The 25,304-nt window shown below is 36.5% G+C and overlaps 2 protein-coding genes across 16 annotated transcripts in view; one reads left to right on the forward strand and one right to left on the reverse strand.

Annotated features, from left to right (window-relative positions):
• dip2ca (DIP2 acetate--CoA ligase C (putative) a) overlaps positions 1-6,466 on the forward strand; it is a 97,698-nt gene extending 91,232 nt beyond the window's left edge. For all 9 annotated transcript variants that reach the window (XM_039684793.2, XM_039684795.2, XM_039684794.2 and 6 more), the window contains 5 exons: positions 688-745; positions 834-908; positions 999-1,173; positions 1,265-1,388; positions 2,384-6,466. In XM_039684793.2, coding sequence (XP_039540727.1) covers positions 688-745; positions 834-908; positions 999-1,173; positions 1,265-1,388; positions 2,384-2,636 — 685 coding nt within the window. In that variant the 3' untranslated portion in view covers positions 2,637-6,466. The remainder of the gene's footprint in view (positions 1-687; positions 746-833; positions 909-998; positions 1,174-1,264; positions 1,389-2,383) is intronic.
• On the reverse strand, positions 4,845-22,120 carry zmynd11 (zinc finger, MYND-type containing 11). 7 transcript variants are annotated; one of them, XM_039684803.2, is made up of 17 exons: positions 21,963-22,120; positions 19,604-19,735; positions 17,735-17,894; positions 16,388-16,411; positions 16,004-16,036; positions 14,603-14,764; positions 13,775-13,852; positions 13,572-13,664; positions 13,406-13,493; positions 13,258-13,313; positions 13,042-13,119; positions 12,848-12,966; positions 9,752-9,995; positions 9,586-9,654; positions 9,211-9,504; positions 8,876-9,061; positions 4,845-6,811 (listed from the first exon to the last, which is right to left on the reverse strand). In XM_039684803.2, the coding sequence occupies exons 2-17, from the start codon at positions 19,717-19,719 to the stop codon at positions 6,689-6,691; spliced, it is 1,923 nt and encodes a 640-aa protein (XP_039540737.1). In that variant the 5' UTR covers positions 19,720-19,735; positions 21,963-22,120; the 3' UTR covers positions 4,845-6,688. The 7 variants fall into 7 exon arrangements, with proteins under 7 accessions (XP_039540737.1, XP_039540740.1, XP_088981626.1 ...); XM_039684806.2 differs by lacking the exon at positions 19,604-19,735 and adding an exon at positions 18,018-18,081 and having other exon boundaries at positions 21,963-22,109; XM_089125500.1 differs by lacking the exon at positions 16,388-16,411.
• Between the last annotated feature and the right edge of the window lie 3,184 nt (positions 22,121-25,304).

The following is a 25,304-nucleotide window of genomic DNA, read 5'->3' on the forward strand; positions in this document are numbered from 1 at the left end:
CTTTATTACTTTGACAGTTTATCTCTTTTTTTAACCCAAATCTTAATTAATGTTAGTGGTATATTTTTTATTTCTTACTGTTAAAAATGTCTGTGAATAGAATAAAATAACTTTGAATGATGCAATGATTAGTAAATCAAAACAAGGGAACAAATTAGTTCAATGTGGCAACAAATGAATAAAACGTGCTGATGTAATAGTAATTCACTGGAATGAATAATTAATTTGTGGCCACAATATAACTATTTTTCCCTGCACGTCATGTGCGCGGCTCTGAAAGTTTCCCTACTGACAGAATAAAAAAAAAAAAAGTATATATATATTTGGCATGATGGCAAGATTTTCGTCATACCGCCCACTCATAACACAGGGAGAGATCTAATACCAATAATAATAATCAGCAAATCTGGTCTGGATTTTGATCTTTAACCTCAAGTATCAAGCAAGAAATCTACATGCCTGATTATGACAACTCTGGCAAAAGAAAAGTTTGTTGTTTGATTGCTGTATGTGTTTGTACTGTATGCATGTATTAATCTTGCTCACTCTGAATTATAATTTTGAGTTTATTTACTCGTGAGTGTCAGGATCTGTTCTTGAAAATGACTTTCCTCATGTGCACGCTTGTTTATGAGCTGGTAGTTGATAGTTTGCCAGGAAAGCAACAGTGTGCTTGTTTCTGCTCAGAGTGCGGCTGGTCGAGCGAGGCTCCCCACACAGTCTCCCCCTCATGGAGTCTGGAAAGGTACCTGCAAACAACATCCCTTTGAGTCCATCTGGCTGCTTGTTTCTCAATTAATACGTTACTGAATCTCAATTTCATCCTCTACCAGATTTTACCCGGAGTTCGAATCATCATCGCCAATCCTGAAACCAAGGGCCCTCTGGGAGACTCCCATCTAGGGGAGGTGAGTTCATTCTGCCGGATAAAGGTCAAGTGGAAATCACCTGTGGCTCTTTACGACTTCACGTGTTCCTGGTCTGTTTTGTGTCGGCAGATCTGGGTTCACTGTTCCCATAATGGCAGCGGTTACTTCACGGTGTATGGAGACGAGGCCCTGCAGTCCGATCACTTCAACTCTCACTTGAGCTTCGGAGATACGCAGACGGTGTGGGCGCGTACCGGCTACCTGGGCTTCCTCCGCAGGACCGAGCTTACAGATGCAAGCGGAGGTAATTATGCACCTTTGTTTATTTATTTTTTTGCTGGTTTTAGTTTAATTTCAGGTCTAAGAATGACGCTTACATCCTCTGTGTTTTCTAGAGCGGCATGACGCTCTGTATGTAGTGGGTGCTCTGGATGAAGCCATGGAGTTGAGAGGAATGAGGTATCATCCCATCGACATCGAGACCTCTGTGATACGCACACACAAGAGCATCATGGAATGGTATGACCTTTCACACTTGCAGTCCAAATACCTTATTTATGATTTTGAGTTTGTTTGTTTATTAGGGATGCACTGATATAAACGTTTTTGGCCATTTATTTATTTAGACATTAAAGCGTGTACTATTTATACTATTATGTCTAAATAAATGAAAAATAAAACAACTAGATCAGTCAAATTAATGTTATTTTAACATTTAATGTATACTAATGAAAAATAAAACTGAAATTGTATTCATCAAATTGTACAATCTGTTTATTTTTATATTAAAATGTATACTATTTTGTCTAAAGTTCAAACTTAAAGTCAGTCATTTTACATTTTGCAAGTGAATATTCAAAATATTATAATTTTTTTTTTTTTTTTTGATGTTGCAAGATATAAATACACATTTGGTCATATTATACAACATTTTTTTCGTTTTTTTTCTTCTGTTTTTTACTTTATTTTTTGTCTACATCATCTTTAAAAAATAAATCAATAAAAACAAAATTAATAAAAAAAACAACAACAAACTGGTCACAATATTATAATTTATAGGATGAAAAGTGGAAAATTTGTAAAGATTACATTAAAAAAAATGACCATACATTTTTGTTCTAATCAGTCACCATCATGAGGCATCATAATAAGACAGTTTTGTCAGTTGATTATTTTAATTTCATTATAGATTTCTTGATCTGAAACTTAAATCAGCAGTTGTATTTTAAACATCACTTGTGTACACACACCTCTGTCACCAATTTTATGAATTAAAGCCATGAACTAATAAAGGCTTTTTAACTTTTGTACTACAATTAGAGTGCCTTGGATTATTATTTTGATTTCAATCACTTGTGTAACTTTTGATTGGTTAAGATTTATTTTGTCGTCTCAAATTACTAAATTGTCAAAAAAAAAATTAATGACTTCCTGTCATTTTGTTGGTTTCTACCCACTGTCAGTGTGAACAGCCCGTCAAAAAGGTTTTAAATGAACTGATCTGTTTGTTTCAGCGCTGTGTTTCCCTGGACCAACCTGTTGGTTGTGGTCGTGGAGCTGGAAGGTTCGGAACAGGAAGCTTTGGACCTGGTTCCTTTAGTGACCAACTCGGTCCTGGAGGAGCACTACCTGATCGTGGGCGTGGTGGTCGTGGTGGACATCGGCGTCATTCCCATCAACTCTCGCGGAGAGAAACAGCGGATGCACCTGCGAGATGGCTTTCTGGCCGACCAGTTGGACCCCATCTACGTGGCATATAACATGTAGCATGAGTGTACGCGTGGATGTTGTCGCCTGTATGTTTGCGTGCGTGTGTTTTGCCGACTGCCGATGACCGGTTGGGCGATCTTCGGCGAATTAACACTTACTGGGAGAAACTTTGAGAAGCGTTGACAAAGCCAAACCTAAACTCTAATTGGCGGAAGGATTCTGTCTCCTGACTGGAAGAAGAATCGCCTCTGCTTCTGCTTGTGTGCGTGTCGCTTTTTTCACGTGATGTGTTGCGACATCATTCATTTTTATTCCGCCCTACTATGAGCGAAGGGTATTTTAAATATCTGCATACTGTGGCGAAATGTGCATTTTAATTTTCCCGATGATTTGGAGTAACTTGTTGAAAGTACACGTGATATCAGACACTCTGGACGCCATTTCTGTTCGTTTGTTTTAAAAAAAAAAAAGGTAAAACGACAACTTAAGGTTACATTTGTACGCACGTCCTTCAGCAATTTGCCGGTTTCGTTTTTCAACCTTTGTAAATGTTCTCGAGCAGCAGGAAGCAGAAAAGAAGAAAAAACATCCCCTGCTTTTTCGATTCCTCCATGTTTAATATCATTGTACAAAACTGAAGGTGAACGCAAAGTCGGTTGATATTGTGTAATTATGTACAGATAATAGTTCTTATTTATTTTGCTCTTTTTAGAATTGGTGAGCGAAGACATTGGAAATGTTTTCCTCATTAAATAATATTGCTGATATAAAACATTGTATCATCTTGAGTGAGTAGTATCACATCAAGTCTATGTAAAAATATAAATATACATACAAATATATATAAAAAAAGAAAGATATATATAAAATAAGATCTACGAATCACCAATGAAACATTTCTAATGCAGTACATCCCACTTGCATGGTGTCTGTTGTAGAAAGAATCAACTGACCGATCGAACGTTACCCACACGTTTATTGATAACAATAATAATACAAAACTCATAGGACTTTCAAAATGATGTCAAAAGTGCGTGAACGAACGCTTCGGTTTTTCTAATTGAAATTAAATCGCTACACCCTTACTGAGAGAAAACGAACCCTAAAAATGTGCCTGGAATTTTGTTTACATTTGCTTTACGACTCAAATCTTCACCGCAATTTGTGTTTTTTTTTTATTAGCTTGGATTGATTTTTTTTTTACTTTTGTATCGTTTTTCTGTGTGATCTCATCATTATTTATTGACACAGGCTTTTTACACATGCGTTTTTATTTACCGCTCAAACATCAACAGTGTTTTCATTTATAATGCATCAGTCAGACTGTCACAGGACTTTGGTATTTCCATGAAACATTTACATTAATGTCTCGCAGTTTACTTTCAACCCAAATCAGCTCACATGAAATGGATTAAGCTCTTTTTTAATCGATTACGTGGGAAATACATACGCCGGCATATTGTTGGCACTTGCAATATGGGCAAAGCATGAAACACGACCGACTGGCTATAATAATGCAAACAAAAGTGAACCATGACGTTATTGTACCAGCTGCATTAGAAGAGACGTGTTTTCTGAACTCCTTTTCATGGTGCTGGCAATCCGTTAAATCGCCATGACAAAACCTGAGTAGCCTATTCAGGATTTTCTTCTTTTCTTTGCCACAGATGATAATCGTGGAGATCTACTGCAATCAGATATCAGCACTCTGGCCTCATTGAGGTCTCAGTTTTAATGCAAACCTTTTGTTTTATTTTTTGCGGAATCGGTGTCATAGACGTCAGTACTGTGTATGGGAACTGAGTTTACACTTGTTCAGAGAGTGACGATGCAATGTTTTGTTTTTAAAAAATGAAGGAAAGAAGTCTTAACCTGTTCAGAAGCTTTAGTGTTGCCATTCCCATACAATCCGAAACGTTTCCCCATTTAAAAAAAAAAAGAAAGAAAGAAACGTGCACATAACTTTTAACCTGTGAAGTTATTCCCTTTTTTTTTTTTTTTTTTTGGAAATCTGGACTTAAGTGAGAGAGTCTGCATGGTGTATGTAAATATTGTTGGTTAGAGAAAAAAAAGACAAAAAACAAAATTTATTTTGTATGGTGCAGGTGTGTTTGAAATTCTGTTTTGTACACATGATTAAAAGTATTAAATGACACTTTTATAGAAGCCTGCTTTGGCCTACGTTCACAAAATATGGTGCAATAAAGTGCTTTGATTGGTAAATTTGTCATTTTTAAATTTGAAGAACAATAAGAGTAAAATAAAACCGGTTGATATGTTTTATTTATACATAGTACTGTTACATAATGTAATGCAAGAAAGGGGAAAACGTTTACACCACATTAATTTGTATGCACATGAAAGACAGGTGTTTGTTTACCAGACTTCTCGCCGGGTGTCGGAAATTCTCAGTAGTCATTACTCTGTCCGCATAAATATAAATTAAAAATACATTTCAAAAAAAGGGTTACTTGCAATTACAAAGTGGCGTCAAATTACCCTAGAAAACAAAAAAGGAGACAGACTGCATCACTGATGACACGCAATGATTAACGTAGAGTCCAAAATAAGGTTCACACAACCTGGTTTCATGCACACTGGAATGGAACAAATTACCGTTATCACAAATATTTTTTTTTCCTTTACAGTTCGACTTTATCAAATACATAGTTAATGCGCTCATGAAATGTACATATGCTAACGTGCAAACGTCATCAGTCACGGTTAGCGGCAAACACTTATTTACATGTAGTGCAACAGTGAGGTTGGGAAGGGTGCGAGAGAGAAAGAGAAACAGGGCAGGACAGAAACCTGGATGTATTAGATGTGATTTAAGACGCATCCAGAACTTCAGAGAGAGACCGAATACAGGTGCACGCACATATGGATCTGTGCAAAAACACTAAAGAAGGACCTCACGTACCCTTACGTCCTTCAGCTGATTGATTCTCCTTCTCGTAGAAACATTGCTTTTGGGAAACGCAGCCCTGGTCGACATCTCAAAAACTCTCTAAAGAAAGATCTTACCTCATTTTTCCTTAATTTTTGTTATTGCAATATTTAAAAGAACAATAATTCACCTAAATTGTCATTTATTCAGCCTCATGTCGTTCCGTACGCATTTAAATGAGAAATATAAAATGAGATGTTTAAGTGTCCAAGCTGCTCTTTTCTATAAAGTGAAAGTGGATTACTTTCATTGAGCAGCACATCAGAGGTTTGGAACAACTTTGAAGGCGAGTAAATTATGGTTGACTTTGAAATTATGTAAACTATCCTTTTAACTTCTCCCTCGGGTCAGAAAGTGCCATGAAAAGTCATCCTTGATGATAAAACCCTAAAGCGACCATTTCTGATTGTTTCATTTACTCTGATCTCTGTACAATCTTAAATTTTGCTACTTAAAGGGATCTTGATGTGAAATCATCAGGTTTTGTTCACACTTATGAACCCCACTAAAGATCCCATTTAGCAAACATTTAGTACACTTAAGCTACCGCAATGCACCCCTAAATTAGCACATAATTTAGTTAAATTTTTGTTAAAAATGAAAAAGGCTTATTTTAAAGTGTAACCATAAAATGTGCATATTCATTAATGGAAGATTGTATTATTCAGACAGACATGACCTGCCATCTTTAAACCCTGTTTCCCAAAGAAAAAAGACATCACAACCACTGATAAAAACCAACCGCCGAGTTTAAAAGCACCAACTTCACTCAATGCAGGAGGCAGACATGATTCGCTCATATAAAAAATTCAAATATCTACATAGCTTCAGATTAAGTTGTTTAAAAAGATTACTAGTACTTCACATTTCAGCTAGTCTGTATGCAAGCAAGGCTGATTTCCGTCGTACAGCAAATAAAAGGGTAAAAAAAAAAAAAGGATAAGTAAAGAGATACCGTTAAAATCCAAACATAAAACCCATCTCTACGAGGAATAAGTAAAAGCCCGTGCTCACTTGTCCTGTTAGCGTACACCGCAACTCAGTAAAATGTCCAGGTAAGTGTCCGGAGCTGGGGTTTAAAATGCTGGCTAAAAATCAAGAATCCATGATCTATCCAATAGCGTGGATGGGTGGAGTCGAGAGGAAGGGCGTGGCCAGCTCATCTCTTCCGGCGACAGGTACGTTTGTGATCCGCGTGCCAGTGCTCCTGCTGACATTTGATGGAGCAGTACGACGTGTTCCAGCAGCAGTGGTACATCGCCTCTTCTTCACAGTTATAACACTGAAAAGTACAAATTAAGAGGATACTGAGATGCAAAGAAATTAATTCCTGGATTGACATTCATATTGGTGCATTTCCTAAAGAAACAGGACATTTGGGTTGGACAAAGTGCTTTTCCTTTAAAAAAAAAAAAAAAAAAGTTAACCGGTTTAAATTTACATCATAGCAGTCATCATGATAGGCTAAATTTAAATGAATCTAAATGAGTCATCAATATAGTTGGTTTGTTTTCCCAGAAGGACTAAATTGTGTGTTAATTTGAGTTTAACAATGTTTACGAGCACACTAGTCGTACAGATTAGCCTCAAAGTGTATGTGGACTAAAAGGCACAAAACTCTCATTTTGATTCTGGTTAGAACTGGGAGGTGTGACCTAAATCTGAAAGAGGAGTAATTTCACAATAATACATCATGTCATAGTTATTTTTGCTAGAAATAAGGTTACAGTACCAATAACATACCAGTGAAACCAAACAATTTGTTGAATTAATGTAAGGATTAGTATACAGTAGCCTAATAAAATAGGACAAATAAATGAAACAGAGGTTTTTTTGTTTGTTTTCAAGTAGGTCTTGTGAATTAAATATACAGTGATTTTATTAGAGCTACTAAAGTTGTTAAAATCAAGACCAAAGTGATTCTCTCTTCATATTTTGTTGTTTGATAACATGGAAAGCATCAGGCCTATTAGTCTGCAGACCTGATACACAGATTGAAAATATTAACAAACAACCGATTTTCACAACTGTTAACGTTCACTTGAGATATAACCTTAACCAACAGTGTTTACGTAAATACTCGCCAAGACGAATATGACAACATTATGTGTGTATTTGACAGTTAAAGTCACGCGCGCGCACGGGAAGTTTCCTGTCAACGTACGAGTGCCGATTACTATGGAAGCTTGTTTCCGCCACACAATGAAAGATAAAAAAGGTAATTGCGACTTTTTTCTCTCTCAAAATTTCGAGTTTAACGTTACATCTCGCAATTCTGACTTTGTTTCTCAGAATTGTGAGATATAAAATCATAATTGCGTGTTATAAAGTCGCAATTGCGTGTTATAAAGTCAGAATTGCGAGATGTAAACTCACAACTGTGAGGAAAAAAGTCATAAAGTCATCTTTTTTCCTCAGAATTGCGAGTTTACATCTCGCAATTCTGACTTTATAACACGCAATTGCGACTTTATATCTCGCAATTCTGACTTTATATCTTTTCTTTATCGCTCGAACGCCAATAACGTTACTTCCAATTAAAGATGGACGGATATTTATGCAAACATACGTGCGATGAGACTATATAATTAGCACGAGATGTCATATCACAGTGTTACAGTAACATTGTAGCACCACCAAAAGAAATGGATTCAGGGAAAGGACACTATCTACTGGACAAAATCGTTCGTTCGTACCAAAACACAAGGTAACAAAATGAGCAGGTGGTGGTAATTTCTCAATAGCGTCATTATTCAGGGTAAACAACTAAATCCGACTCTTCATCTACAGAATAATAACAAGCCCACAACACATCTTCCCAGAAGAGAATTTTGAAGCTCAGGTGAATAATATGCTGAAGAACCATTTTTCATCTCCTAGCCACAGGTAGAAGCTATAAATAGACTGTAAATACAAGGCAGGCAAATGAGGACTTCTGGGGAAACAAGTTCTAAGACGAAAAATAATTACATTCACATACTGATGACACGAGTCACATTTGAATAAACTTTGCCTGATTCAAACACACAGGGCTATTTTGAAATGATTTAGCTGGCATAATGCATTCAAAATCTGGTGGAACAAGCTTATAATATCAATCATAACTTGAAACTAAGGCCTAACTAAACTAAAACCACATAGTAACTGATCAGTAACTTCTCAGCTTTTGAATATTGCAGTTATTATTACTAAATGTATTATCCCCTTTGTATTTATAAAGTCAGGAAATTCACACATGGTTTTTAATAAGGGATATCAAACTCTGCATTTCATTTTTAATGCATCTCTTTCAGGTGAAACCAGACTCAAAAGCATTGTCTGGTAGATGTTCTGAAGGTCCACTCACCCACTGCTTCTTCTTGGTCTGGGAAAGGAGTTGTTTATGCTGAGCTACCATCTTCTTCATCTCCTCCATGAGCTCCTCTTTGCACTTCTCCTTCACCTGTTTGCACTTTCTCTCCATCTCAGCCTGCGTGCTGGACACCGCTTTGTTCACCGCCTGCCGTTTCTCTTCTTCCATCTCCCCTCGCAACTGTAAGGACGACCACATTGCTGAGTTTGCTGCGATTCCCCCCCCCCTTTCCGCCAACAGTGTGGCTTTCTTGGAGGAAAAGGGGTATCTTTAAATCTGGCCACAAGAGGGAGCCAAATGCAAGTCCGAAATGAAAGAACGTTCCTCACCTTGTCCAAAGCCTCTTTCAGGACGCGTTCGGTCTCTCGCTTGTTCTCCGCTTTCATCATTTCTTTAACGTCACTGAAGATCTTGGTGTATTTGTCGTGGCACATGTTTTGGCAGTTGCCCTCGTTGAGCGTCTGTGTGCCTCGGTGTATCATGCGGGTGGCCGGTGAGGAAGAGGAAGAAGGCGAGCCAGACTTCTTGGTCTGGGTGTAGACGGACATACGCTCCGGCTGATGTGGAACAGCTGTTGGGATCTCTTGGCTGGAGCTGACGGCTTCCATCTCGGGCTCTGGCTCCTGATATAACAGCAAGAAGATGGTAAAGGATAACATGAACTCAATGCCACATCGACTTGATAAACATGATGCACTACAAACCTCTTCTTTGGGCTCTGCGACTTGGGAACGGCGGCTCTTTTTAGCTTTGGGCTCTTGGTTGCCTTTTGACTGTCGTAAAGATCAGAACAAGATGCCAAATAAAGCAAAGCCAATCTTGATTATTTAAAGGTGAAATTTGACACTTCTGTGCCACCAAAGTGCTAACCTGCTCATTGGATGTGGAAGAGATGCTTGACTCCGCCTCTTCCTGTCTGTCTTCTTGTCTTTCGTGCCTCTCCGACCTATCATGCTTCTCTTCTGGCTTCCCCTTCCAGGTACGGCCCTCCCTCACGAAGCGCTGGTGGAGCTCCAGCTCATCGCATGCCTTTTTCCAGCCCGAGCTGCGCTTCACCTGCAGCTGCTGCACACTGACCGTGATCTCCTGGATGTTGTCAGAAGGAATCCATGCCCTGCAGCAAGACAGACACGAGCCTGCTAGTTTCACAAGCTAGTTTCTCCACATACAGATTTATACCAGGTATACACTTTATAATACACATATATAATTAGCAAATAATACATATACAGTATATATATATATATATATATATATATATATATATATATGTATTATTTGCTAATTAATCTTTGTGATTAAGTAGTTTTTTTAATTTTCAAAATTTCACACACGTGTGTGTGAGTGTGTATATATATATGAAGAGTTCAGATGCAAAAGCCTCTAAATGCCATTTGAAATTTTCTTCTTTAATGATGATTTTTATCAAACTTGTATATTTAAGTTCAGTAATTTCACTTAAATAACAATTAATAGGTAATTATCATTGCCATTTAAGTGAAATCACTGAACTTAAATTTACAAGTTTGATAAAAATCATCATTAAAGAAGAAAATTTCAAATGGCATTTAGAGGCTTTTGCATCTGAACTCTTCATATATATATATATATATATATATATATATATATATGCATGCATGCATGCATGCATGTTTACACACACAAAACACATTTATATTTTTGGGCTCTAAAATAAAATAAAAAACAGATTAAAAAATCAGATTAATTTGCAAAAAATTGCACCTAATGTTATAACTTAAAATCATACATTTAGTCAAGCATTAAATCTCTGAATGCATGTAGAATCAAAGTAGAATTAATAAATACATATTATAAAATTATCATACATCTACAAAAGGTTAAAATATTTAATATTTTTTTAATTACAACTTGCATTAAACATATATTTTTTTAATTGTTTCCCACATTGTATGAACAGAATTTTATTTATATGAACCAAAGTAATATCAATATTTTTATCAATATCAATATATTTACCTACATATTTTGAATCGATTTAATGAAATGGACAATTTGAACTCTTTCACTTACCAGTGCTATTAAAGGTCCCATATTGTCAAAATTAATATTTCCTGTTTTTTTTTTTTTTTCATGATAACAGAGATCTAAAGGCTATAAAACAACTATTATATAAGTTTAAAACCAGTCAATCCACAGACAAAAGCACACAGCCTGCATAAAGTAGCTGTGTCTTTTCACGAGCCGTTGTGACTTCCGTATAAATGTGATGTCAGAACTCCTCTGTCGCCATCTTCAGTCACCACCCTGAGCACTACCCACAGTCAGGAAACTACATCATTGCACAGGCTTCCGAACAACATTAATATAAGAGAACAGTGGCTAATGTTTATTTATTCAGAAACACCACAGCAATTTCTCAAAGCAATACTCCTCCAAGATTCTGCAGTTCTTAGATTTACAAGTTCAAGGGGAAGAGCGTCAATTGCAGCATATGTTCTCGTGTTCTGTGGGCATCTTTGCACATTAATGCTGCGTTCACTTGCTAGGGAAAGGAGGATATTTTCCACTTGTGAACTGGTATTTACCAGTGTGTTGCGTTCAAGTGCTTTTGTTGTGGTAATGTGGTAAAAAGATGGAGATCCAGACCTGTTATTTAGCTAAAACTATTTTAGATTGCTTAAGTCATCTGCAACAGCAAGAAAATGATTTATCAAAACTCAAAAGGTAAATAATATGCTATATATTTTCTAGATCATGAATAGTATATATTTTTACCATTCACGACTCTTGCGGTGCTCTCCGCCATTTTGAAAAGTTCAAAGGTTATCTCATCTCGGCAACTCGTCCATCAAAATATTCTACGAGTTGCCCAGTGGAAAATACCAAATGAGGGGGTGTTCATGTGCATTTTCCACGTCGGCTTTTGGTATTTACCATAATTACCATAGCACATGAACGCAGCATTACCACAAGTACACATTTTACAGAAAAAAGTAACATTGTAAAAGAAATTGTAGGACTTCAACTTGTAGCAAGTCACATAGCTTACTGCAGTCAGTGTCTGTCTGCTAACGTTGCATTATAAAACAGTTAAGTGTTTCAAAATCAGTGTATGACTAGCTATTATTAACTTACATATTTTGGAGATTTAAATCGAATTTGACAAATAAAAAAAAAAGTGCAACTCTGATGTAATGGTAATTTGTAATACTCTAACTATAAAGCCAGAAGTAAGGAGGTGGTTGCTTGTCTCCTGTCCGGCTCGAACATAAGGCCGAATAAAATTTCCCTCAGCAATGTCCATCATTACAGGTGATTTATTTACCTTACTTGTGAGCATCACCAAGCCACCGCAGGCTACAGAAACAACAGGCCAATCAGAAGAGGATCATGAATATTAATTAGAAAGGCCAAAATCAACCTGTTCTTAGCAGAGCTCCAGAGAAAGGAGCTGTAAATGTGTATTGGGATGGTTTTTGGTACTTATGCCGCAAATATATATTTCTTAAGGACATCAAAACTTAAAATAAAACTTCAGAAAGGTGTACAATATGGGACCTTTAAGGTGTGGTTTCACACTCAGGGCTTAGACTAAGCCCGGATTAGGCCTTAGTTCAATTAGGACATTCAAGTAGCTTTTATAAACATGCCTTAAAAACACTACTGATGTGCATTTTGAGATAAACCATCAGTTTCTTTCAGTTAAACCAGCTTAAACATGCATTTTACTCTGGGACTAGGCATAAGCCGCGTCTTTGAAACTGAGGGTAAAATCATAATTTAACCAATGCTGATTTATTTTATAGCAAGATAAACTCCAGCAAAATCACTGTGAATATGTTGGGAATATTTGGTATAGCACCAGCTGTAATCAATCAATAAAGAGTCAATTATCTCATTTAGTATAGAATGAACTTCTGAAGTCTCATGACTCTCCTTTTAAATCAAATATTGTTCATGCTCATATTATAACCTGAGGCTCACCTTTGATGCTGGTGACCAAAGAACCGAACATCCACCTGGTTGCCCTCCCTCTTCATCACCTTGGCAGGCCAGTAACCAAAGCCCTTCATCCTGGCCCACACCAGCTCATGATTCGGACTCTGATCACAGACAAACATGGTTTTATACACTCACAAATCACACATTAATCTCCAGGAATGAGTGTGTCTGCTTACACAAGGGAAACAGAACCAGTTGTCGGGTCGTGCATTCGAGAGATAGAAGCAGTGTCTGCACAACATTAACTCGTTCAGCTGGAACAAACAAATAATGGCATAAGTCGGTGTTCATAAAGGGCACGAAATCTTTTACACATTAACATTAGAATCAGAAAAGCTTAACCGTGTTTGTCAAGTGCATTAAATAAGCTTAAACTGTTTGCTCAGTCTGACCTCATGACATGTGTCGTTGTAAAGAAGTCTTGCAATTTCCGTCTGATCGCTGTTGACTGTTGACAGAGAATGTGGAATCGGTTAAGTTGACACTAGAGTTGTGTCATAAATCACTCAGATGAGATGACTGCGGTACAGAAGAGCTCACCTCCGTGCAGAATGGCTGTGTTGTGAACTATAAGCTGAGCGTCAGCTCTGAACTCCTCAAAGCTCTTGTACTTCCCCTCTGAGATGTTCTGTAGGGCAACAGAAGACACATGAGAACGTGCCGAGGCTGATAAAACATGGCCTTTTTAATGTTTCTACTGGTGTACCTCTTGTATGTTTTCCACATCCAGAGGCGTGTGGATCAGTCTTCTGTACACGGGTTGCTTTGTCTCCTTTCCTTTCTTGTGCAGGTCCACAGCCTGAAAGAAGAAATCTGCTTTACATCTCAATAGAAAAATGCATGTGGAGAAAAAAAAAGCTTCTACATGATTTAGTGTGAAAAGGCATGAAGCTAAAATGTGAAACGCACCCTTTCCTTCATGCGTCCAAGAATGAACTTCAGGTATGTCATCATTTCCTGTTTGTTCAAATTCTTCCTTTTGCTGCCCTGTTAGTAAACATAATAACTCAATAACCACAAGTATGATTTATGTTACCATACTTTAAAAATGCATTTGGGGGTTTAACGGTCACAAAACATGCATTTCAAATTCTTGAATTCACTCTAAAGAAGTGAAGAGGTAGTAAGATTTCTCTCCCCGAGGCTGCATTCGTTTGATCAATAATACAGTAATATTTTGGAATACTATGACAATTTTAAGTGCATTTTAAAATGTAAATGTATTCCTGTGATTGCAGAGCTAATTTTTCAACACCAATTTACAATCTCAACTAGAAGTTTTCTAATGGTCTCTCTATACTGGCCAAAGTAGATGTGTGCCTGTATTTTGTAATACTGTTTATTACGGCATTAAATATACACAATATTGTCACCGTGGGCACTTCAAAATACCGTGAACATGTCTAGGGCTGTGAAACAATTAATCACATCCAAAATAAAAGTTTGTGTTTACATAATATTTGTGTGTGTATAGTGTAGAATTAATTTGTATATATACATATTTGTATATACAAAATAATTACACACTACACACACACATATATATATTATGTAAACACAAACTTTTATTTTGGATGCGATTAATCGCGATTAATCGTTTCACAGCCCTCTAACATATTAGCATAATTGTTTTAATTTCTCTAAACTTAAGAGTAGCTTAATTTCCGTGGACCTCAATTAAGTTTGATTTTTGTTCTTTTGTTGTAAAAAGTTTGGGCACATCTGTTTTGTACCCACCCTGCAGATGCCGCACTGCCAGTGGGAGGTTGAGTCCCGTGGCCGGTGGTCTTCAGACAAACAACGTAGGTGGTAGACACGGAAACAGCCGTCACACTCCATCACGTCTCCGGGAAGGTGACACTCAAAGCAGTACCAGTCGTGACTTTCTGCTTCCCAGTCCTGAAACACACACAAGTATAGTAATGCACATCCCCGCCCACCTGGGCCACCAACAAGCTCCCGGGAACAACACCACTGATCCAGGTAAGCTTGTCCTGCAAATAACCTGCAAATACAATCTTGGGAAATAGATTTAAGATCAGCCCTCTTACTTTGAAATGCTTTTAAGAGATAGACTCTGGGGTTTCTGTCAAATTAGTGACCAGAGCCTTGAGAGGCAAATAGTAATAATAATAAAAATGTAGTTTAGGCAAAATATATACTATATAAAGTATATACTAATCAAGTTTGAAGCTGAGTAAATGCATGAGAGCATGAGAGTATGAGAGCTGTTCTTAGAAGATTATTAGTAAAGGACAGAGAGAGCAAAAGTATAAAAACCCCACTCATTAGTTATAATAAAGAAACAATCAATCAAAAGATCGTAGGTGTATATGTTTATATTATGAGAGGAATACAAGCATGTTACATTTTTGCTTTTTGGATCCATTTAAATGGCCATTTTGTCATGTTTTTACAATGCTTCTGAGCAGTACGTGTAGTAGTAAAGAAAGCTTGTTCTACAATGATTAAACACTTTCAAAGACTAAGAAAGCTACAGATTTAAAACAAAGAAAAATACCAATATATACTTTCAGTCAAATAGCCATTTAAATCAAACCTCAAATATGACAAAATCTTCTTTGAATGAAACGGTGAGCAATCACATTCTCACATGCCACGATCACATCCACCATGTGTTAATACTATCCTCTAAAAATATCATCCATCTATACTACATTTCTCAAAACACACCAACACACACCAGAGACAATCCACTATTTTCACTGATCTAGTTACAGAACAAAATCTCTAGGATTTGGCAAAAGTTTTACTTCGGGAAATGCTGGTACTGTCTACAAATCGCTTTTATTCTTACCTTTAAAATGGGGCTAAACCAGTGTAAGATGTTAACAGGGGTTTAAAGCAAAAATGCCAAAGACATCACCTTCAATCACCTTAATAATGCATTATATTTCAAAAATATGAGTTGATTAATTTATTTTACAGATAATAGATTTAAATCCTTACATGGAAAAGCTAACTTCTGACACTGGTCTTAGCCTTAGTAAACAGCTCAGCAAACACAGGTCTAACTGGTTCTGACATTGAACTGGTCTTAACATTGACATACAAATCTCGCAAAAACAAAATCTTGATTTGTAAAACATGTAAGATTAATATGTGAAGCATACGCACATCTTGAAAAAGAGCATCAGTAGGCAAAGAGGGCTAGAGAAGAGAGAAATCACTAAAAATGAGCATTCATTGGCAAAACAAAGCAAACCAAACCTCACACAGAACAGCACTGAAGTGACATAAAGCTTGCTGATGCCAGTATAGATACCAGTATAAAATAAAAGTGTGTATTATCATAATATTTAGATTGATACTTAAATAGAATGATTTAGATTTCATGGAAAATTTCAGATTTGGAGCAAAAGTCTGAAGGGCCACATAGAAGCTTCTTTCAGTTCAGCTGCTGTCCCATGCGCTGGTTACACATACTATTAACTAAAGGGCAGATTATGTTGTTAATAAAAAATAAAAAATAAAAATCACAGCAACTGGACGTGAACATACCTTGCTTCCTTCTGACATCTGCTCCTGCGATTGCAAGTGATCCAAAAAACATTGTTTAAAATCCTAATCTGAGAGCTGGGATTGGCTGAAACTAACCACAGGCGCTCCGTGTTAGGGACTCGCGGGTGGGTGTTTGGTGTTAGAAGTACCGGAATTCACCAGTTACAACATGAATATTAATCTATATTGCTATCATATTCATTAATATGCTGTTTTTACATTCACTAAAATTCAAAATTTTGGGGTCAGTAAGATTGTTTTTTAAAGCCGCTTATTATGCTTCAAAGCTACATTTATTTGGTCAAAAATAGTAATAATGTGAAATACTTCTACAATTTCAAATAACTGTTGTTTATTTTAAAATATTTGGAAAAAGTAATTCATTCCAAGATTTAATTTTCATCATCATTACTCCAGTCTTTCATTCTTTCAAATCATTCTAATATATGCTGATCTGGTGCTCAAAGAAACATTGCTTATTATGATCTATCTTAAAATAGCTGCTTAATATTTCACATTTTAATACAACATGTCTTCTGGATTCTTTTATGTATATAAAGTTAAAAAAAAATGTTGCAACTCTGCGGTAACACACTTTACTTTTTTGAAGGGGTGTGCATAAAACTAACATGACACCTTCATAATCATGATATGACATGTTATGAATATGAAGCAAGTTTTATGCATGTTTGTGACAACTATCATTAAGTGTCATTCGCTCAGTTATAACATTTTTAATGCAAATATGACATTGTTTAAAATGTCTTTTTTATGGCACCTATGTCACATTTGATCAAATGTAATTCATCCATGCTCATTCAAAAATAATTTCTTAATTTAAAAAAAAAATGACTGACCCAAACTTTTGAACAGTAGTGTAGACTAGGCGATTTTATTAAAAGAAACATATGGCTGATAGACTGAGACGAATGCATATATTCCAAGCTGTAAGCCATTCCCCAAAAACAAACAAGAAATGTGCTTCCTTCAAACATGCTTTCTCACACTGCAGAGGAATGTCTCTATGTGCTGGTGAAGGCACTGAAACATCTGCATCTACCATTACTAGTGCATATGGAGGAAGTTTACAGCAGAAAACTCACTGTTGAACACTAAGGTCACTTATTTTTTGGTCCATATAAGCTTAGCAACTAATCAAATATTTGCTGATGGACATCAGAGGTTCATCAGAGGACCCCAAGCAGCATATCTACATTTTTGAGCTCTTTATTTCATTAGATTAATGTGTAGTAAAACCAATCATGTTTACCTTTCGCATTTTTATCTAAGAGGCATGTAGATACAAGTATGTTGTTTAAAATAGACATGCTCTGGTATATGTCTCACCATCTCGTCTCCTGGGAGCCAGTATCCCTCTTGTTCGATCCCGGCTTTGGAGCCTTTGCAGCCCACGGTGAGCGTCTCCACCACCAGACCGTCTTTCACAGCCAGAACCAGTTGCCTAGCCGTTTCTTTAGGGTGCATCCCATACACACGACTTAAATATCTGCATGAAAACAAGGCCATCTCTTAAGATATTTTTAAATGAATACATTAAAGGTATAGGCCGCCCAAAAATGAGAAATCTGTCATCATTTACTCTAGGAGTGTAACGGTTCAAATTACTCACGGTTCGGTTTATGTATCACGGTTTTATGGTCACGGTTTCTTTACGGTTTGGTATGTGCTATGTTCTGGGAAAAAAGGACTACTGTCAAATAACAATAGAGAAACTAAGAACAAATAATCAAACTACAAGCAACAGCACAAATAAATACAATAGACCAAAGATACAACTAAAACAAACAGTGCTTTTTTTTTTAGGATTTTCAGGAAGGGCTAATAGAAGTTCAGGTACCGAAACTGAATAAAGTGAGCAAATGTCAAATAAAATACATTTCACTGTATAAATTAAAGATGAATCCTTATTAAAGTTACAAAGTTATTCAGTCAAGAGCAGTGAGTGATTTCCTTGCTTTTTGTTGTTTAACACTGAAAACAGATAGCAGAAATGTTAAGCTGCTGTCACTTTAAGACATAAAGCACTGATCCAATACACAAACGCACGCGTTGTCCTTCTCAACTATATTTGCTATCATTTTTGACACAAGACTTGAAAGAGAACTCAATATTTGTGCGCTGTCTGATCCGCAGCTTTCCACATGCGTACTTAAGTGTCTTCTTGCGCTTGAATGTTTGAATTGACTAGTCATATTAGGGCATAAAGCACTCGCAAAGTTTACAAAGACTGACTGTTTTGTCCACATTGTTCTTTTTTAATCATCGCTGTTGAGGATTTGGGAAGTCATAATGTGTTTCAATCGACAGAAACATACCAGAGCCCGACCGATAAAGGATTTTGAAGGCTGATACCGATACAAATATTTGTTGGTTTTAAAATCCGATATTCCGAAATATCGCCCGTTTTTTTTTTTTTTTTCAGAAACGCGCAACAAAACATTAACAGATTTCCCTAACATTAGTTATTTGTAGTTATGTATAAGTTTTAAATAAAATAATAAGAAAATGCATTTTAAAAAGAAACTTGTTTCTTTTATTGTCGCAACAGAACATTGCCCTCTGGTGGAAAAACTATAAAACTCCAACACTAATGACATGTTTGAAGCGTGTTTCGTTCGTTTTTATTTTAATGTTGAAATATTCATTTATCGGCCATTATAACTGCCGATACCGATAGCTTGGAAAATGCATAATATCGGCCAATAATATCAGCCTGCCGATATATCGGTCTGGCTCTAAAACATATATTAGCCGAATTGTCTGTCCGAACTCTGTCTTGTCTGCATCGTCAGATTTGAGATGAACCACAGTGCAAGCGCTTGCTGAACCGTGGGTGGAGAACGGTATGGTTTAATTTTTTCCCGAGAACCGTTACACCCCTAATTTACTCACCCTAAAGTTGTTCCAAACCTGTATATTTCTTTGTTCTTTGTATTTTGAAGAAAACTTGTGCGGCACCATTGACTTTTTTAGTATTTTTTTTCCCCATACTATGGAAGTCAGTGGTGTCTTACAACTGTTTGGTTACAAACATTCTTTAAAATATCTTCTTTTGTGTTCAGCAGAAGAAAGAAATTCATACAGGTTTGGAACAACTTGAGGATGAGTAAATGAGGACAGAATTTTCATATTTGGGTGAACCATCCCTTTAAAATGCGTAAGTGTTATTAAAGGGAGTCGAGTTAAAGCAATTACTTTGAGATTCTGTCCATGTTTGCGATTTGTTTCTGATTGCGGATGACTTCAATGGCCGACCAGACATACTGAACCACCTTAGGGTCCGCTTGCCTCTTCTTCACCACCCTTGACATTGTGGCCAGTTCCAACCTAGGACGAATACCAAAACCCTTGAACAAAAACTCACGCTTCCCACAATAAACAAAGTACAGGCTTAAGCGCTTAGGTGCTTGCCTTGCATAGAAGCAAAATGTAAATATTTGTTAAGAGAGAGAGGATTACCATTTCTCTAAACGGTGCTTCTCATGAATGATTACTCTTTTTATCGTTGTGAAAAAACAATAGATCTCAGAAAAAATGGCACCACAATAAACAACTTCTTCATTAAGTTTCATCCAAATGAACTCTAAACTCGATGTTCTCTTTATAAAAAGCTCTTGCGAATAACCACACGAGGTTAAACATTAAGCTTTCTTATAAAACTCTCCAGAACAGTGCTGTTAATGTTAAAGGATATCAAAGACGACGACAACAAGAAAAACTAAATATAGTCCTTCCCATCCTCATGGGAAGCAGCAGAGATTTACAGTCAAAATGACATGTAGAGTGCAAAACCAGTTCTATAAAACCCCTCTACAGTATTCACTCTGCAAAGTGCCCGCAGTATTTTAGCTCTCCATGTGGCATGAAGAACAGAAAAACGACCGTCACATTTAATGCTGTTGTGCATACTGTAAGTTACAGCTTCTTCAATCAAATGCCAGATGGATCTGAAACTGTTTCTGTGCGCTGCAATTTATTAATGAAAGTGCGTTCTAATGAGTTTCCAGGAATAAGAACAACAAGACGCACTCATTAATTAAATTACGGAAATAACAGTTTTCAAGACATTAATCTAACAACGTTGTAAAGCCTTAGCTGACAAATGTTGTTTCCATTTCAATAAACAAATAATGTCTGGAAAGAACAGACGTAGAATGATGTGCAACAACATGGCATTATTCATGTGGGGGTAAAAGAAAAACTTTTAGTCATTTGCATTTTACAACATTTAAAAGTTTGCTCATGTCTAGTGATTTCTGTTGCGGTTATACTGACTCCTATTGGCCTGGATGCATGATGTTTGAATACTAAATACTGATGGTCACACCTCTTTAACATTATACTTTGTAAAGCACCATGGTCATGTCTGAAACTGTTATATGTAGGTAAAACATTAGGTGAATTCCAATTGGCATTTTTGCATCCTTGAAGGGCACTTTGGGAAGGAGATGCCATTTGTAGGGGCGTTCCAAACGAAAGTGAACAACTGAATCCCTTCGTGAAGGGCCCTTCCACAAGTCTGTTAGCGAAGGGAGCATGCGATGGTCACTTAAATTAAGTGATTTAATTGTTTATTGTCATATGACCCAAGGTGACAAATCCTCACAATTCATTTAGATTTCCGAATTCAGCAATTTTTACTATCATCACTACTAGCAACATGTCCATTTGCATGGCTGTCACGTGACGTCAACATAGCAGCACAAGTGGCGACCCGCTCCATGTAGAATAAAAACACCTTTGTGGAAGACTGATACACATCTACATTATCAATCATGAGTATTTTAATTTTATTCATTTATTTATTTATGTGTAAAAAAATAGTTGGCAAAATTCACAGAGTGCTGCTTTGATGTCACCACCAGCGAGACCTGTCGCTTTATTGCGCAATACATTTGCAGAAAGGATGAGAACCGATCGCTTCCTGATCGAATATAGTACCACAACAACCTTATGTTTTGTAACAATCTTAACTTTTATCACACTATTACAGTCTACAAATATTGCCCGTGTTTTTTAACCCGCCCACAGATAGCTACAGTATCAACAGCAGCTCATGTGATCCACAGCCCGAGTGCTGGAATGTATGGCGCAAAAGCATTAAGAACATGTTTACATCAACGAAGCGACCAAAATAATGTCATTTCAAAAGCCATGATGACTTTAACAGCTGCCTGTCTCATTTATGATCAATCAAATCCAGCGCAAATCCCGCTTTTCGGCCACAGTGCCTAAAAGCAACAACATACTCATACGTCTAAGAGTCGCAAAACTACAAACATTAGGACATCGTAAACGCGCGAGCTGTTTTTGTCACGCGCTTCATAAAATCAAACCGCAAGGAATCACGATTAATAACCGAATCAAATTGCAAATGGAGGGAAAACCTTCATCGGTGCCTAGACATTCTTGTTGGTTGGTTGGTGAGCTACATGGACGCCATGTTGATATCCCTCCCTCGTTTCTAGACAAAACCAACCAGTTGGGAGTGGATTTTTTTGTTCTTCTATGCCGTGAATGTTATGAAATCGAGCCGGTTTATGCGCTTACTTACCGCTGTCCGACAGCTGATCAAACACCTCGCCGTTCAGTCGCGCTTTAGGATGTAACGCAGCGCTGGTTACATTTGTGTTTCCGGAGTTAAATGTCAGAATTGTGGTTGGTTGGAGGAGCCCGGCCACAGTTGAGAGCTCGGAGGGGGTAAACACACAGTACAGGCTGTGGGAGGACTCTAGTGGCGGACGCAGGAGTTGCGCTCTTTACTTTGCACGTCTCACCTTCAAGCTTTTTGCACTTTAATAGTACATTTTCCCCCGGTTTCACAGACAAGGCTTAAGCCTAGTCCCAATCTAAATGCATGTTTGAGCTGTTTTAACTGAAAGCAACTTGCAGATGCGTCAGTGCGCAAAATGTGTCAGTGCCATTGTTTTGTCTCAAGATGCACACCAAGGCACGTTTTTAAAAGCTACTTAAATGTCCTAATTAAAACTAAGACCTGATCCTGGTTTTGTCAAAGCCCTGTGTGTGAAACCGGGCCTTATTTTACTAGTTTAAGTATTTATAAATGTAAATTCCAAGTAAAACTTAACTTTTATTGTTGGTAATTATTCATCTGACTGACCTCTTTTAGATTCGACGAGCACATCATCTAAAAAATGCATGCATTTGTTATTATGATTCTGCAATATTATACGCTTTGAGACTTTGCTGGAACATCAAATATTAAATGAGCTGTTTCATTTTTTTTTCAATTCAGTTTATATTAAGTTTACTGTTAGTATAGAACATGTCTGAATACATAAACCATTTTTTTGTTTTGTTTCCTGCAACAAAGATACATTAAACAAATGATACATTAAATTAAAAAAACAAGTAAGTTGCAAGTAACATGGTTGCAAATTTAGCCTGCAGAATATCAGGACTGGCTATGGGAACAAATATGGGTTTGTCGTTGTTGATAAACATACATTTCCTATATATTAAAGAAAATATATATTTTTTCCAAGTCTAACGACTATAGACTAGAATAATAGAATAATGAATACTTATAATTTTGCTAAATGTGTCAACTAATTATTACTTTTTTAATATTAGAAATAAGTTCATAATTAAAATAAGTTTTACTTCAACCTTCGCATTGAAGGGTACTGTATGCATAAATATGTGTTATCCTCACTCTCTTATGTAATGTTAATAATGTTAATTATTAAAGTAATGCTAATAAAACTAATAAGGCATTAATTGCAGCTCTAAATATGCAGTATTATAAGAGCTATTTATTTGGAGTGGAGTAAATAGGATGAACATCTTCCCAAAATAATTCTCATTGCCCGAGTCATACCGGTTTAATACAACTTGAGGGAGTAAATGAAGACAGAATTTGAATTTTGTGGTGAACTATCCCTTTAAGAAGAAGCTCCAGCAGATGGTGCTAAATAAACACACATAGACTGACACTAAAATGTCTGCAACCCATAAAAAAGATGAATATACTAATGCTTCATGTTTCCTGTCCCATGTCGGTTTAAAGTTGTTTGTGAAAGTCTTTTTCCAATTTCTTTTCCTTTTATGTTTTTATTGTCAATGTGCATACAGTATGTCAAGCACTAATATTACATTGCTTAACATGAATAGAACAACTTGAGTTTTGGTATTTAAAATGGTATGTTACAATGATGTGCAGTGTTTGTATAGTCTGAACTTTTATTAGTCATGTCCCTCTAAAAGCTGTGCCACTATGTGCTCATAGTCAGGTAATTTCCTAGAAATGGAAAGTATTCCGTTGTTTTACCATTTGCTTGACCAAATTTATTTGGATCTCTGTGTGGTTACATTTTCCCTCACTTTAATATCACAACAAAAAATTAAAAAGTCTAAACACATCTCAACGGTTGACAAAATGTTTGACATTATTTCTATTACGCTGCTTATATGTCCCTTTTAAAAGAGAGAATTTGCCAGGAATGAGAACACTCAGAAGACACTAAATAATTGTGTTCCATGTGTATACATCACTACATAAATCATATTTTCTTATGTAAAGACTCATTTTTATTGTTGATGCCTAAGCATAATGCATAATGGATAAGTTAATTCATATTATATAGTATAAGTATATTAATATTTCTGTAATATGGTATATTAAAAATAAAGGTTCCAAAATAAGGTTTTCACAGCGATGCCATATAAGAACATTTTTTCAGTGAACAGTTCTTAAAATAACCTTTTTTTCTTGGTGTGAAGAACATTTTAATCCACTTTAAAGAAGCTTTTGTGGATTGAATGTTAAAGTTTCTTCATGAAACCATTGATGCTAATGAGGAACCTTTGTTTTTCTTTTAAAGTGAGCAGAAATAGTTTTTTTTTCTCAACAAAAGCTTTAAAACAGAGTATACATAACAATAGCAAAATATTAATTCCCCCCCCCCCCTCTCTAACCCATGAAATATGTGAGACTACTAGTCCAATATCAGATTACAGATTCCTGTCTGAACTGAATCCCTTCATAATGACATGTCCTGGATCAGTCCACTATCTGTAGGAACTTTCAGCACAGGCATTCATTTTTCATTTTTTTTTTTTTTTTTTGGGGGGGGGGGGGGGGGGGATGATAAACCATTGAATCTCCATAGAAGGAGAAATGCCGCCTGGGTTATATTTTAATATACGCATCTGACGCAAAGTGCATTTTGGGGGGAACGTAAAAGCATAGTCCAGAATCAAAAGCCATAAATGAGGATGGACATGCAATATTTTCCTTTGTGAAATGTTCCAGTGCAGATGGTCTGGATTTGTGAGAGTAATGTCTTCTGTTCATCTTTAAACATCCAGCTTACTACAAAATAAAACTTGCTGCTCATATTTTAGGGAAATGCATTTATTCAAGCCGCATGCAATCCTGCGTAGTTTCACAGATCTTAAAATATACTGATTAAAATTGTTTTTATCTGTCTGGCTAATGTCTGGTTTGCACTGCGTTTGAAACAACACATTCTGAATTATAATGTGTCACACTAGCCTTAGGACAACCAGAAGAGGTCACTGTCAAGTCAAATCCCAGCCATGCAACATTAATGAGCAAATTCTCGCACTATAGTCTTTTTTTTTTTTTTTTTATAACATCCTCAAGTAAAGGTATGCAATAGGTACTTTAAAATACCTCGCCACAGCTCTTTTTTCATATATTTCTGTTTGATACACTCTTCTTACTATCAGCTCAGGCAATTGAAAGTCAACGGCTGCCCTCTGATTTACTTATTCCCACATCTGTGTCCAAACTCCATCACATGATGTTCACAAAGTCACATAAACTGACCAAGAACACAATGCTTAATGAAGTGATTTCCCGGAACGGCACTAAAGTGCTGAGAAAGTTATTATTTCTAAAGCTGCTGTT

Source organism: Pimephales promelas, chromosome 22 (genome assembly GCF_988280905.1).
Source record: "Pimephales promelas chromosome 22, fPimPro1.hap1.1, whole genome shotgun sequence".
Lineage (NCBI taxonomy): Eukaryota > Metazoa > Chordata > Actinopteri > Cypriniformes > Leuciscidae > Pimephales > Pimephales promelas.

Excerpts from the sequence above, each read along its gene's own strand:
- zmynd11 (XM_039684803.2), bottom strand. The coding sequence starts at position 19,719 with ATGTCAAGGGTGGTGAAGAAGAGGCAAGCGGACCCTAAGGTGGTTCAG. Across the intron at positions 16,412-17,734 it reads GGCTCCCAGGAGACGAGATG|GAGCAGATGTCAGAAGGAAG; the intron begins GTGAGACATATA and ends TTGCAATCGCAG. Across the intron at positions 13,665-13,774 it reads TTGGACGCATGAAGGAAAGG|GCTGTGGACCTGCACAAGAA; the intron begins GTGCGTTTCACA and ends TTCTTCTTTCAG.